General features: G+C 44.6%; 4 protein-coding genes across 7 annotated transcripts; all 4 read left to right on the plus strand.

Moving 5' to 3' along the window:
• The first annotated feature begins 245 nt into the window (after window positions 1–245).
• On the plus strand, window positions 246–6,080 carry st6gal1 (ST6 beta-galactosamide alpha-2,6-sialyltranferase 1). 2 transcript variants are annotated; one of them, XM_085935703.1, is made up of 9 exons: window positions 246–441; window positions 1,269–1,343; window positions 2,953–3,159; window positions 3,220–3,576; window positions 3,646–3,910; window positions 4,007–4,104; window positions 4,171–4,272; window positions 4,336–4,510; window positions 4,612–6,080. In XM_085935703.1, exons 2-9 carry the CDS (start codon window positions 1,332–1,334, stop codon window positions 4,869–4,871), a joined length of 1,476 nt encoding a protein of 491 aa, XP_085791829.1. In that variant the 5' UTR covers window positions 246–441; window positions 1,269–1,331; the 3' UTR covers window positions 4,872–6,080. The 2 variants fall into 2 exon arrangements, with proteins under 2 accessions (XP_085791829.1, XP_085791830.1); XM_085935704.1 differs by having other exon boundaries at window positions 4,372–4,510.
• Window positions 6,081–7,235: 1,155 nt separating this feature from the next.
• LOC147043114 (odorant receptor 131-2-like) lies at window positions 7,236–8,099 on the plus strand. The gene has a single exon (XM_085936401.1). It carries the CDS (start codon window positions 7,257–7,259, stop codon window positions 8,097–8,099), a length of 843 nt encoding a protein of 280 aa, XP_085792527.1. The 5' UTR covers window positions 7,236–7,256.
• A 280-nt stretch (window positions 8,100–8,379) lies between these two features.
• Window positions 8,380–11,524, plus strand: LOC147043115 (uncharacterized). 3 transcript variants are annotated; one of them, XM_085935473.1, is made up of 7 exons: window positions 8,527–8,646; window positions 8,792–8,874; window positions 8,991–9,072; window positions 9,145–9,248; window positions 10,108–10,258; window positions 10,379–10,521; window positions 10,621–11,524. In XM_085935473.1, the coding sequence occupies exons 3-7, from the start codon at window positions 8,997–8,999 to the stop codon at window positions 11,131–11,133; spliced, it is 987 nt and encodes a 328-aa protein (XP_085791599.1). In that variant the 5' UTR covers window positions 8,527–8,646; window positions 8,792–8,874; window positions 8,991–8,996; the 3' UTR covers window positions 11,134–11,524. The 3 variants fall into 3 exon arrangements, with proteins under 3 accessions (XP_085791597.1, XP_085791598.1, XP_085791599.1); XM_085935471.1 differs by lacking the exons at window positions 8,527–8,646; window positions 8,792–8,874 and adding an exon at window positions 8,380–8,492 and having other exon boundaries at window positions 10,621–11,522; XM_085935472.1 differs by having other exon boundaries at window positions 8,503–8,874.
• A 54-nt stretch (window positions 11,525–11,578) lies between these two features.
• Window positions 11,579–12,660, plus strand: LOC147043116 (odorant receptor 131-2-like). The gene has a single exon (XM_085935475.1). The coding sequence runs from the start codon at window positions 11,618–11,620 to the stop codon at window positions 12,563–12,565; it is 948 nt and encodes a 315-aa protein (XP_085791601.1). The 5' UTR covers window positions 11,579–11,617; the 3' UTR covers window positions 12,566–12,660.
• Window positions 12,661–12,716: the final 56 nt, after the last annotated feature.

The raw sequence follows: 12,716 nt of genomic DNA on the forward strand, positions 1-12,716 counted from the left end.
AGTATATTTTCAAACTACGAAACTATACAACTGACGTTGATGGTGTCGCAGTTCAAACCACACAATACAGACAATTATGTATTAATTGTGTAATATGTTTTCTACAATCCATATACAGTTTATATTGAAAGCGTCTCGTATAAACAGCAGAAACACGAGACAATATTTTTATTTTGAAAACAAACGGAAACTCAAGTGTAAATTATTTGGGGAACTTTGTGCTCGCTCTCCTGCGGGCCGAAGAGGAGCTGGGCTTTCTCCAAATGCGACTTGGAGTCGGTACTCAGTGGCATTCTTCGTCGGGACCATGGCGGTGCAAGCGATGGCCTGCATCGTGCAATAGTATCGCCTTTCCGGTGGGGGCAACTGCGCAATAGGAACGGGAATCTGGCAGGTGCGAGGCGATGCTGAAGGACCGAGGAGGACCATTACTTCAAACAGGTCAGCCAGTCTATCTATCCATCTATCCTTCTATGTTTAGAGCATACGCTTCTGAGCCAACCCTTTTACAGTCTTCGGGCCCTCTATCTATCTATCTATCTATCTATCTATCTATCTATCTATCTATCTATCTATCTATCTATCTATCTATCTATCTATCTATCTATCTATCTATCTATCTATCTATCTATCTATCTATCTATCTATCTATCTATCTATCTATCTATCTATCTAAAAGAGTAATAGCTCTTTTTTTAAAACAAGTTGCAAATGCTTTTGGCACATCTATACAATTGATTATTTCCAATTCCTCCTGCACTTTTGCACTATATTCTGACTGTGCTGTATGCACAATTGCTCCATTTCAACCATGTTGCTTTTATTTATTTATTTATTTATTTATTATTTATTCATTGCTCTTATTTATTCATTGTATGCGCCTTCTTGTTTTTACTTTTTGTGTTGTTTACTTGAATGTTTTGTTTGTCGTGGACCGATATAATAAATATAATATGTAATATGTCTTGTCACCGTAGGATAATAGGAAACGCAATTTTGATCTCTTTCTGTCTGTGCAGAAATTGACAATAAATCAGACTTTGACTTGAAGCATTTTCATTTGTTGATGTTATCAATGAGTTTTTCTAACCAAGACAAATATGACAAGGATGACTAACCAGTTTTCTGAAATTGTCAAGTCAAGTGAAGAGAATTGTGGTGTGGATGACAGTTTCTTGCCAAACAAAATTTGAAAGAATTTGAATTTTGACCAGCACTTTGCAATCAACTTTAGAGTGTGACAATGCATCTTTGTTCTTTGTTCGCAGGAAGTATGAAAGGAGAGCTAAAGGGAACGGAGTGTTTCTAAGCAACAACAGCGAAAACCTACCATGGGCTACAAGGTACAAATCATTCATTGATGATTAAGGAAGTTGGCCATGTTTTTGGTTTATGCTAAGAATTCTCACAGTTGTAGCGACTTCTCTTCCGCATTGTGAATATTAATTGCAAATTTTCACTTCCTACATATTTACAATTGTCTTTCTGCTATATTATAGTAGATACAAATAAAAGAATCATTCAATATTTTGAATCATTAATATACAGTGAATTGTTTATTCTGAGGCCAGTCAGCAATAAGCATCCCGTCAGATTTGTTGCTTTTGTTTTTTTAGTCGGGTCACGTGACCTGCATTCAGCTCTGGAAAGAGGGCAAGGGGATTCAGGCCGACATCTTTAAGCAGATACTGAGTGACACTGCCATCTGTCGCTACGTCCTCGGGCAACCATCATGTTTTTTTTTTTTAATGTATTAATTGTCGCAAATCTTTTTTAAACCTTCCTGATGAACTTTGACCTCTGATTTTTAATGGCACAGTCAGTACTCACCCTATCTTGGAGACTATCGGATCAAAATTTTGCAGGAAATGAATTTTGTGTGTGTGGGGGGGTTCAAATATAATTTTAGTGAAGACCTTTCAAGATTGTTTTTCCCCCTACCAAAAAAAGAATCCGCTTTTTACACATCCATGTCAACAACAGACTCAACTAAAAATACAAATATTTGCCATTCGCACATTTGTCATTTCTGTACCCTTGACCTTTGACCTTTTATTTGAAGCTTTTACTTGTGGGAAGCCCAGAAGCCAACAAACACATAGAACACAGGAAATCATAAATAGGACGCCCAAGTCAAAGCAAAATGGAGCAGCAGCCCGCCTGAAAGGCCTCTTTACTTTTTTTTTTTTTTTTAATTCCCCCGAGGGCAATCACAAAAAAAAAAAAAGGGAAAATCTCCTCTCTCGGTCGTCATCCGAAAAGAGCGGATTAATTTTCCATCAGCTCCATGGCGACCATCAATCATTACCCGATCCACGAAAAGTGTAAATGACAACCAGGTCAAGTTTGGCAAGAGCGAGCTGTCCTCAGATTTCCTTTTGTTTGATTTTTTTTTCTCTTCTACATAGTATCAGCCATGCTTGTCTTATTTTCTACAGTTGCTCATGTTTCTTCTTGTTACTCATACGCTGCCCTGGGGGGAGATAGGGGCGTGGTTTCGAGTCAATCTCTTTCTCATTGACTTTTTTTTTCCCTCCTTTACGATATGACGGCCACAGTTAAGACATCTGGAATGGGAGAAAAGAACACAATGAAGCTTTTATGCACGGGCGACGGGGAAATCCCAAAAACAGTCCCATTGATGGCCGAAAGATAAGACATGACCGAAGTCCACTTTTTTTGTCGTTACTGTTTATCAATCTTTTTTTTTTTTTTTTTGCCACCATCAAATTTCCGTCTTTATGGTCGTTTCCATGAACATGCTTATCCACCTGTTGTCTTTCATACAAAATAGATTTCACACAATAATGATGAAATCAGTCAAAGTCAAAGAGCGCAGGCATCTGTACCTCTTCCTAGAGGGCAGAAGTACAAACAAAGAGTGAGCGGGGTGACTCACATTTCAATATTTCAATATCCTGTGTTTTGACATTTTATTTTATTTTTTTGCAGATCCCTGGGGCAGCGATGGACCGTGTGAGCCTGCTGTGGCGTCTGCGCCGTCGTGCCCGCCGCGGCGTTCTTTGCATGGCCTTCTTCGGCATCGCCATGACGCTACTGTACGCGTTGTGCGCCGAGAACAGCGTGATCGTCACCGACGCCATCTTTGGCGTGCGGGCGCGGACTCGGGCCCAGCCTCGCACAAACTCCGTCGTCAAGGTAGACGTGATGGAAAAACACATTTGCAAATGTAACTCCATCACGTGACCACCCCATCAGGTGCTGCGAAGCGGCTCCAAACTGGGATACGTGGACCCTCAGAAGCTCCCGGGCGTGGTCCCCGGCGACCCCCGCCGCCCCATCCCCGTGCTGTCCTCACCCAACCGGACCCGCGAGCACCAGCCCACCAAGCCGAAGCCCAGGGAGGGTCAAGGTTTCTTCACCAGCATCCTGCCGCGGCCCTTCATCCGAGCGCTGGACACCATCTTCGGGGTCCGCCGGCGGGGCCAGCTGAGCGGCAAGGCCAGCGACGCCGAGTTCTTCGGGCCCAACAGCCTTCTGGGAAAGGTCTGGAACGAGCACATGTCCAGTGGCATGCTGGGGAGCCGGCTGAAGAAGGTGGTCCACAACTACCAGGTGAGAACAACTGAACTGCTTATTTGCATGGAGGGTAACTTTTCAACGGGTCCCGCTTGTTCCCTCCAGTCGATGAACAAATACGGCGTGGAGCTCCCCGACGCGATGGACTTGGCCCGGAGGCCCGCGCTGAGCGGGCCGGAGCTCTTGTGTCAGCTGAAGAAGAAGGTAGCTCTGTCCACACTGACAGCAACTCTGCCGCCTTTCTCTTCGCTACCGTGGGCCTCGCAGTTGCCGCCCAAGTCGCTCGCCTCCGAAGTAGGGCCCTTCAAGAGCTGCGCCGTTGTCTCGTCCGCCGGCTCCCTCCGGGACGCCGGCCTCGGCAAAGAGATAGGTAGGAGAAAGCCGACTCTAAAATGCTTCAACGTATACTTTCATTTTCTCTTCTTCTTCCTCATCTCCCCCTTTTCTTCCGCGGCTTCAACGACAGACTCCCACGATGCCGTGCTGCGCTTCAACGGCGCCCCCACCGAGCGCTACGAGAAGGACGTGGGTTCCAAAACCACCATCCGTCTCATCAACTCGCAAGTAAAGCCGCAGTCTCCACGACAGCGACTCAGCTTCCCCTTTCTGATGAAAATTCACATCTCGTAGGTGATGGCGTCCGACGACCACCACTTCCTGTCCAGCTCGCTGTACAGCTCAGGTGTATTGGTAGCTTGGGATCCAGCTCCCTACTCCGCTAACCTCACACAGGTATCAGACTCTGTCGATGAAATCACGTTACGAAGCTTTTTGCTGACGCCGTCCATTTTGTAGTGGTTAGGCCACACCGACTATCCTATCTTCACCCAGTACCAGCGCTACAGGAGGCTCCACCCCCAGCAGCCTTTCTACATCTTGCACCCACGCTTCCTCTGGCAGGTGTGGCAGCAAATACAAGACAACATGCCGGAGCCCATCCAGAAGAATCCGCCCTCCTCTGGCATGATGGGTATGATCTACTTTGATTGCGTATCACTGTTGATCCTTGGATGAATTTTTTTTTTGTCATCCAACTTTTTTCCAAGCGGCTTTCCTTTTTCCTCCCTTCAGGTACAGTACTGATGATGTCCATATGCGAGGTGGTGCACGTGTACGAGTTCCTTCCGTCACGCCGCAAGACGGAGCTGTGCCACTACTACCAACGCTTCTACGACGCCGCCTGCACGCTTGGCGCTTACCACCCGCTGCTCTACGAGAAGAACCTAGTCAAACGTATGAACCAGGGGTCCGACCGTGACATCTACACCCACGGCCGCGTCACGCTGCCCGGATTCAGCAGCCTGGTTTGCAACACAACACGTCCGGGTTAAAACCAGGAATGAAAATGGCGAGTTGTTACACACACTGGAGTTCAATCTTATATTTTAAATGTGCCTGCTGAAAATATTATGTAATATACATTATATCCTTAATAGGATTGCAAAATTCCAGGAGTTTTCAAAGCGGGGAATTGGCATGGCCGATTCTTGGCTTCAGGGTATATCGCGGTTTCAATAAGTTGCTCTTTGAAAACCGCAAAAATTTTGCATTAGCGGTACGACAGTTAGTGAGGGTAACGCTACGGTCGAATAATGTTTCGAATTCTGAGTGTCACCAATCACTCTGTTACAAACGGATGGTATCGTTGATGTATTACTAGGACGTGTTTACAATTGTTGAAATAAATACGACAGACTCCCTTCAGGGGTCGTCAGCTAGTTAAATATAGCATAGCTAACATCTGTTTGTTTTCGCCCTAGTGTTACTTCATAAAGCTTACACGAGCAAAGGAGTAGCTACTCGTTTTATGAGGAATAGTTTTTTTTAAACAGTCGTACTACGTTTTGATTGTACTCAGATAGCTTATTTTCTTTTTAAGTTCAACTACTGAGGTACATAAAGAGCTAATTTGCACAGCTAGCTAGCATAGCTAACAGTGTTTTCACTCTGATGTTGTTTCACAAAGCTAAAAGCAAAGAATTCGTTACCGGAGAAATGTTATCCCGTAGCTGTGCTACATTTGGATTTTATTCTGGAAATTAGAATTTTCTTTTTTTTACATTTTCAAATGTGCCAATGAAAAAGATGTTGCAGAAGCAATTCAAAATAACTGGTTAGCACGTCCGCGTCACAATTCAGAGGTGCAGGGTTGGTGGAGTTTGCATGTTCTCCCCGTGCCTGCGTGGGTTTTCTCCGGGTGTTCTTGTTTCCTCCAGGATTGCAAAAACGTGCGTGCTTGGCCAGTTGACTCCCAAGTTTTTTTTAATGTACATGTGTTTCTAGACTCCGTTGAATTATTGATGTCAGTGCATTTCTGAAGGCAACATTTGATCTCTCTCTATGCAGCCACTCGTCACACATTGCATGCTTCATTTCTACGGCCTTTTCACTTTGTTTTACCTCGGAGTTCCCTCTCAAATTTTGCCCTCCTATTCCTTCTCTTCAGAGGAGTCACCGTTGCTGATGTCAGTGGGGGGGGGGGATAAGAATATTTCTATTAACCCTCCTTAAATGTTACTATAATCCCCAAATATATTAAACCCAACCAATATACAATGAAACTTTTGGGGATCATTGAAATCTAGTTTTCATAAATTTAGTACAAGACTTTTGGGAAAAGACTTAAGCGGTATTCATGGTGTATTGTTCTTATAGCTTTCATTTTCCTATAAGAAACCTTACGGACAAAAAAAAAACAAACTCTTGATGTTGGGTGTTTTCAGGGGGTTGCATGTTCTCTTCTGTTCTGTCCGTGTCACTGTAAGAAACATCCCAAATCAATGTCACTGCCTGAATAATAAAGTAGACTGTGATTCAGGCCCTTGTTTTATTGTCTTTTATTCTGACATCTTAAATCTGTCCTCCACAATTTTAAAGTAGAATTACAATTTCAGTTGGTATGAAAAGTTGTTTATCTGGTATCAAGCATATAAAACCTGTTTGAGAACTTATTGGACCTCAAGGATATGCAGCTTTGCCTTCAAGGCAATTCAGCATGCTTGTTTGAGTTGACTTTTTATTGGCTCTTAAGGATATCAAACCTGTTTGAGAAGTTATTTGACATCAGGGATATCCGTCTTTCCCCTCAAGGCAAGTCAGCGTCCTAAACAATGGCTGTGTCTTACAAGTTGTCCCCCACCCACACATTTTTTTGGACCAACCCATGTTTATGAAGAATAGCGAGTAACCTTACAGCAAGACAAAAATGTGCAGGAGAACTTTAAAAGTTAGCCATGACATCATGTGTACTGAACAAGTTTCTGAAAACTCCTGTCCCCACAGAAACGCAAACGTAACACCTCCAGGACTCATTAATCAAGTCAATATTTCATCAAAACATCATGAATAATTGATGCGTCCAAACACGTTTACCACTTTGTTTTTTTTCAACAAGTGTCCCCACAGACATGCACACGTAATACCCGCGTGACTCATTAATTAAGTCGATATTTGGTTCAAACATGATCAAGGTCAAAGGTTTACGAGGGTTGGAGGCTGGTGTCAACATGGAGCAAGCAAACATATAAAGCGAGCGTGCAGTCTGCTGTGGTAGGACTCAACATTTACAGTGTAAATGTTAATGCAGGGTCTCCCACTCTGCATCATCTACATTCATGCTATCCACCAACGTGACTAGGGTCCCTTTGGAGGAGCGAGTGTGGTCTGCGTGCTTCATCACCTTCTTCAGCATTATCTTCTTGGTTGTCAACGGGGTCATGCTGTTCTCTTTGAGGAGTAAGCGTGTGTTTCGGGAGACATCGCGCTACATGCTCCTGTATAACCTGCTGCTCGGAGACACGATGCAGCTTGCCATCGGACAGTTGTTGTATTTTTTGAACGTCGCACACGTCCCGCTGGCGTACACCTTATGCATCGTGCTCAGCGCGCTCAGCAATCTCACCACAAGGATGTCGCCTATGATGCTGGTGATCATGTCGCTGGAGAGATACGTGGCCGTGTGTCACCCTCTCAGACACGCCTCGGTTATGACTGTCAGGAACACGACGGCGGCAGCGATCGCCGTGTGGGTCTTTGTTTTTCTAATTGCTTTTATTCAGGGGATTTTACTGTTGGTGTTTCGTCCAGACAATGTAGAGATTTTGAGCAGTAAATACAATTGCAACAATGACAATGTCTTCTTTGTGCCTATTTCCGAATTGTACAGCAACGTGTTCACATGTTTTATGTTCATCACATCAACCCTGAGCATCCTTTTCAGTTACGTTGGCGTGGCGGTGCAAGCCAGATTGGCGGCCACCGACAAACACTCGGCCCATAAAGCTTTGAACACGCTGCTGCTGCATCTGCTACAGCTTGGCCTCTCCCTCATGTCAACGTTCTACTCCAGCATCATCATGTACCTCGCATCTTTGATGAACTGGGTGACCTTGATTCGAGTCCAGCGCTTTTTATTTATCTGTGTTTTACTACTACCCAGATGTCTGAGTTCTCTTATTTACGGGTTGAGAGACGAGAACCTCAGAGTGGTGATCATATGCCATCTCTGCGGTCACCTCAAAGTGTCAGTAAGTACCGTCAAAATTGCTCATGGGTCCTGAGAGCACTTTTCTCCCCTCCTTTCTACACTCCAGACGCATTCAAACTTGACTCCTTCTATTGCTGTCTCAAAACACTTGCTGGCTTTATTGCAGAATAAAATGACATTTTCAGAAAAGGTTTGCCCTGGTATTTTTTTTTAACTTTCCTATGAATATATTTGCAAAAAAATACGAAATTGTATTTGTTTTGTGATGTGGTGCCAGTGCCTCCCCCGCCGTCCAACAGTCTTTGAAGGCATCGTCACACAGAGGTCGTCAAAACGAACCTGTCGAGGGGATGTTATTTTTTCCTTACAGTCTGTGAAGGCATCTTCAATGATGATGCTCACGTTATCGTTACGTCACGACACGGACGGAAACAAACATGGCGCCGCGAAAGTGAGGGAAAACGACGTGAGTGTCTTTCAACTCATTTCCTCACCTTCTGTGTACTGTTCATTCCTTCGTAAAACTGACGAAGACTCCATGTTCTTGCATTTTTTGTTTTTAAGCCTTATTTTACTGTTGTTAATCTATTCAAAACGTGTCCCGCCGTGTAGTAACCGCTGTGAGTAGTATGGTTCTATTTTGTCACTCAAATTGACACTTGAGTTTTTTCTCATTTTCGCGCTACAATTATCTGGAACCGCAAAATGTATAATTACCAGGAAAACATAAATCACGGATGTGTATTCCCCAATTTTTGTGGCTAGGAGCTCTTCAGTTTTTAGTTTTGTGTGAAGAACATTAAACAGTAAGACAGGCAGCAGAAGCTGTCAATGATGAGGAGCAACAGGTACAGATTAAAAAAAAAATAATAATAATAATCACTTGAGCATATGCTGCACTCTGAACAAGCAGCCTTTTGACACCCCGGTTAACAGCAGCGTATTTGTGTTCTCTCGGGATCAGAGCACCATGTCACGTCTGCCACCATCTTTGTCGGACAGAGAAAAAAGATGGAGAGACAGGAATTGCAAAGCCAAACCTCAAGGTAGACACGTTATCCATAAACACGGGGAAACTACTGCTTTTACTGATGTGAAACAATCCGATTGTTTCTCAGAGATGACAGAAGAGGAGATGATGGCCTTGGCTCTGCATCTGAGTACGCAGGAAACCAGCGCACACCATGAAGACGCTGCTGTTACGAAAGCCATCAAAGAGAGTGTGAGTACAGTCAAAGAAACATCTAGGACAGGGGTGTCCAAACTTTTTGCAAGGAGGGCCAGATTTGATAAAGTGTAGGGGCCCGGGGGCCAGTCGTTTTTTCGGACATTTTTTTAACTACAATTTCATCCAAATAAACACTGTTATAAAACAAATTTCATTCTCCCAATTGTCTTTATTTTTTAAATGACAAAATAACCAAATATAAGCCACTCAGGCAGATGTGAACAACTCTAAAAACACAAATTCTGCCTTTCATTCATATCTGAAGAGTCCGATAACATTGAACAAACTGTATGAAATACCTTAAATTTACATGAGTTTAAAATTATTTTCGCGTCATGAACATTTTAAACAGGAGTTATAAGTAATACATAAAATACGATAACATTGAACAAACAGTATGAACTGTATGTATGAGTTTAAAATTATTTTTGCCACATGAACATTTCACACAGGGTTCACGCAGCCGGTTCGCGCGTACCCTTTTTACAACGGGTTTATTTCCGCATTTGACTTGCGCATGCTCTGCATAGCAGGACAGCTGGAGTCATGTTCTCGCTGTGAAATCACGCCGGGTCGCGCGAGATTACATTTCTGCGGCATAAATATAAAATAGCTTTGGTACGTGTGTATTAAAGCGCTGGTCAACAATGGCGGCGGGCCACATACTAAAGATTTTATCACAGAGGCTGCGGGCCTGATGAAATTTGACCACGGGCCGCAATTGGCCCGCGGGCTGGACTTTGGACATGGCTGATCTAGGACGACGTTTTGTCTTGTGAAAAAGATGACAAGTCGTAGTCAAAGTAAGTCCACATTGATGTCGGCATCATATATTGGTGTCTGTCCCTCTTAGATGTTCAGCCAAGAGCCCTCTCGGCGTCAGAGTCTGCTGACCCATTCAGACACCACTTGCTCAGGACGCGATGGTTGGTACGTCAGCAGCTGGCCAGAGTCGACCATCGATCTGACGGCATCGGGCGACGGCTTCACCAACCCGAGCCAAGGTTGCACTATGTGGTTAACAACCAATTGTAAAAGCTGTAGTTGTGAACAGACAAAAAAAAGAAAGCACAAGTTCAAGTCAGTTCCTGACTGCTTATGTGTGTGTGTTTGTGCTTTTGTAGAGGTGGAAGGGAAAGGTGAAACGAAACAAAATCAAAAGTGGAAAGGGAGGGAAACTCCTCTGTCGGACTTGCCGTCAAGCCCCGATATCGCCACTCAGGCGTGGCTCGGTAATTCCGAGTCAGAATTGTTAGACTCGCCTCAGGTAACGCACTCAATTCCTCCCAACCCAAATATTTATACTTAAATAAAATCAAATGACAACACGGTGGCGAATGATGAATGGGCGTTGATATCTTTGTAGAGTTCCGATTCGACGCAGATCGACGACTCTTCACTCCGTAAATCCCCCGTCTTCTCCACGAGCGGTCGCAAAGCCAGGGTGGCCGTTTTCCGGCTCAGCCAGGATACGCTGGAGAGCTGCAAGACCGCCGACTTGGTGCTTAATTCGCAGCGCTCAGATAACGGCGGCCCTCCTTCGGCACGGCGCAAAAGTCCCGTCTTCTCCGAGTCTGATACGGCAGACGAATTTGTCCAGTATCTAAAAAGCCCGGTGTTTGGCGATGAGGCTCGGCGTGACCCGTCTGCGCAGGTCGAAGCAAGCACAGAGTTCATCCTCTCTTCTCAGGAGAGGAGTTTAAGCCGGTCCAGGAGGCCTTCTTCTTCTCCGTCCGTCAGCCCGGTATTCCCAAGGAGTCCGGCGTGCTCCAAGAAACTTGCTGACTCAAAGAACTCAACACTCTCACTGGCTGTGTCTTACAAGTTGTCCCCCACCCACACATTTTATTTTGGACCAACCCATGTTTATGAAGAATAGCGAGTAACCTTACAGCAAGACAAAAATGTGCAGGAGAACTTTGAAAGTTAGCCATGACATCATGTGTACTGAACAAGTTTCTGAAAACTCCTGTCCCCACAGAAACGCAAACGTAACACCTCCAGGACTCATTAATCAAGTCAATATTTCATCAAAACTTCATGAATAATTGATGCGTCCAAACACATTTACCACTTTGTTTGTTGGTTTTTTTTCAACAAGTGTCCTCACAGACATGCACACGTAATACCCACATGACTCATTAATTAAGTCGATATTTGGTTCAAACATGATGTTAGTCGATGTGCCCGAATGAGTCTTTTGGGGACAAGGTCAAAGGTAGTGAGGTTTACGAGGGGTGGAGGCTGGGCTGGTGTCAACATGGAGCAAGCAAACGTATAAAGCGAGCGTGCAGTCTGCTGTGGTAGGACTCAACATTTACAGTGTCAATGTTAATGTCTCCCACTCTGCATCATCTACATTCATGCTATCCACCAACGTAACCAGGGTCTCCTTGGAAGAGCGAGTGTGGTCTGCGTGCTTCATCACCTTCTTCAGCAATATCTTCTTGGTTGTCAACGGGGTCATGCTGTTCTCCTTGAGGAGTAAGCGTATGTTTCGGGAGACATCGCGCTACATGCTCCTGTATAACCTGCTGCTCGGAGACACGGTGCAGCTTGCCATCGGACAGTTGTTGTATTTGTTGAACGTCGCACAGCTCCCGCTGGCGTACGCCTTATGCATCGTGCTCAGCATGCTCAACACTCTCACCAGTAGGATATCGCCTATGCTGCTGGTGGTCATGTCGCTGGAGAGATACGCGGCCGTGTGTCACCCTCTCAGACACGCCTCGGTTATGACTGTCAGGAACACGACGGCGGCAGCGATGGCCATGTGGGTCTTTGTTTTTCTAATTGCTTTTATTCAGGGGCTTTTACTGTTGGTGTTTCGTCCAGACAATATAGAGATTTTGCGCAGTAAATACAATTGCAATAGTGCAAATTACTTCTTTGTGCCTATTTCAGAATTGTTCAGCAAAGTGTCCATATATTTTATGTTCATCACATCAACCATGAGCATCCTTTTCAGTTACGTTGGCGTGGCGGTGCAAGCCAGCAGATCGGCGGGCACCGACAAACACTCGGCCCATAAAGCTTTGAACACGCTGCTGCTGCATCTGCTACAGCTTGGCCTCTGCCTCGTGTCAACGTTCTACTCCAGCATCATCATGTACCTCGCATCTTTGATGAACTGGGTGACCTTGATTCGAGTCCAGCGCTTTTTATTTATATGTGTTTTACTACTACCCAGATGTCTGAGTTCTCTTATTTACGGGTTGAGAGACGAGAACCTCAGAGTGGTGATCATATGCCATCTCTGCGGTCACCTCAAAGTGTCAGTAGGTATCGTCAAAATTGCTCATGGGTCCTGAGAGCACTTTTCTCCCCTCCTTCCTACCCTCCAGACGCATTCAAACTTGACTCCTTCTATTGCTGTCTCAAAACACTTGCTGGCTTTATTGCAGAATAAAATGACATTTTCAGAAAAGGTTTGCCCTGGTATTTTTTTTAACTTTCCTATGA

The sequence above is a fragment of the Syngnathus leptorhynchus genome, chromosome 17, assembly GCF_054491065.1.
Source record: "Syngnathus leptorhynchus isolate UIUO chromosome 17, UIUO_Slep, whole genome shotgun sequence".
Lineage (NCBI taxonomy): Eukaryota > Metazoa > Chordata > Actinopteri > Syngnathiformes > Syngnathidae > Syngnathus > Syngnathus leptorhynchus.

Bases quoted from the DNA above. Each gene is read 5' to 3' on its own strand.
- st6gal1 (XM_085935703.1), top strand. The intron at 3,160-3,219 runs GTAGACGTGATG...CCACCCCATCAG, and splicing joins GCACAAACTCCGTCGTCAAG to GTGCTGCGAAGCGGCTCCAA. The intron at 4,273-4,335 runs GTATCAGACTCT...TCCATTTTGTAG, and splicing joins ACTCCGCTAACCTCACACAG to TGGTTAGGCCACACCGACTA.
- LOC147043114 (XM_085936401.1), top strand. From the start codon at position 7,257: ATGCTGTTCTCTTTGAGGAGTAAGCGTGTGTTTCGGGAGACATCGCGC.
- LOC147043115 (XM_085935471.1), top strand. From the start codon at position 8,415: ATGATGATGCTCACGTTATCGTTACGTCACGACACGGACGGAAACAAA. The intron at 9,073-9,144 runs GTAGACACGTTA...ATTGTTTCTCAG, and splicing joins TTGCAAAGCCAAACCTCAAG to AGATGACAGAAGAGGAGATG. The intron at 10,522-10,620 runs GTAACGCACTCA...ATATCTTTGTAG, and splicing joins AATTGTTAGACTCGCCTCAG to AGTTCCGATTCGACGCAGAT.
- LOC147043116 (XM_085935475.1), top strand. From the start codon at position 11,618: ATGCTATCCACCAACGTAACCAGGGTCTCCTTGGAAGAGCGAGTGTGG.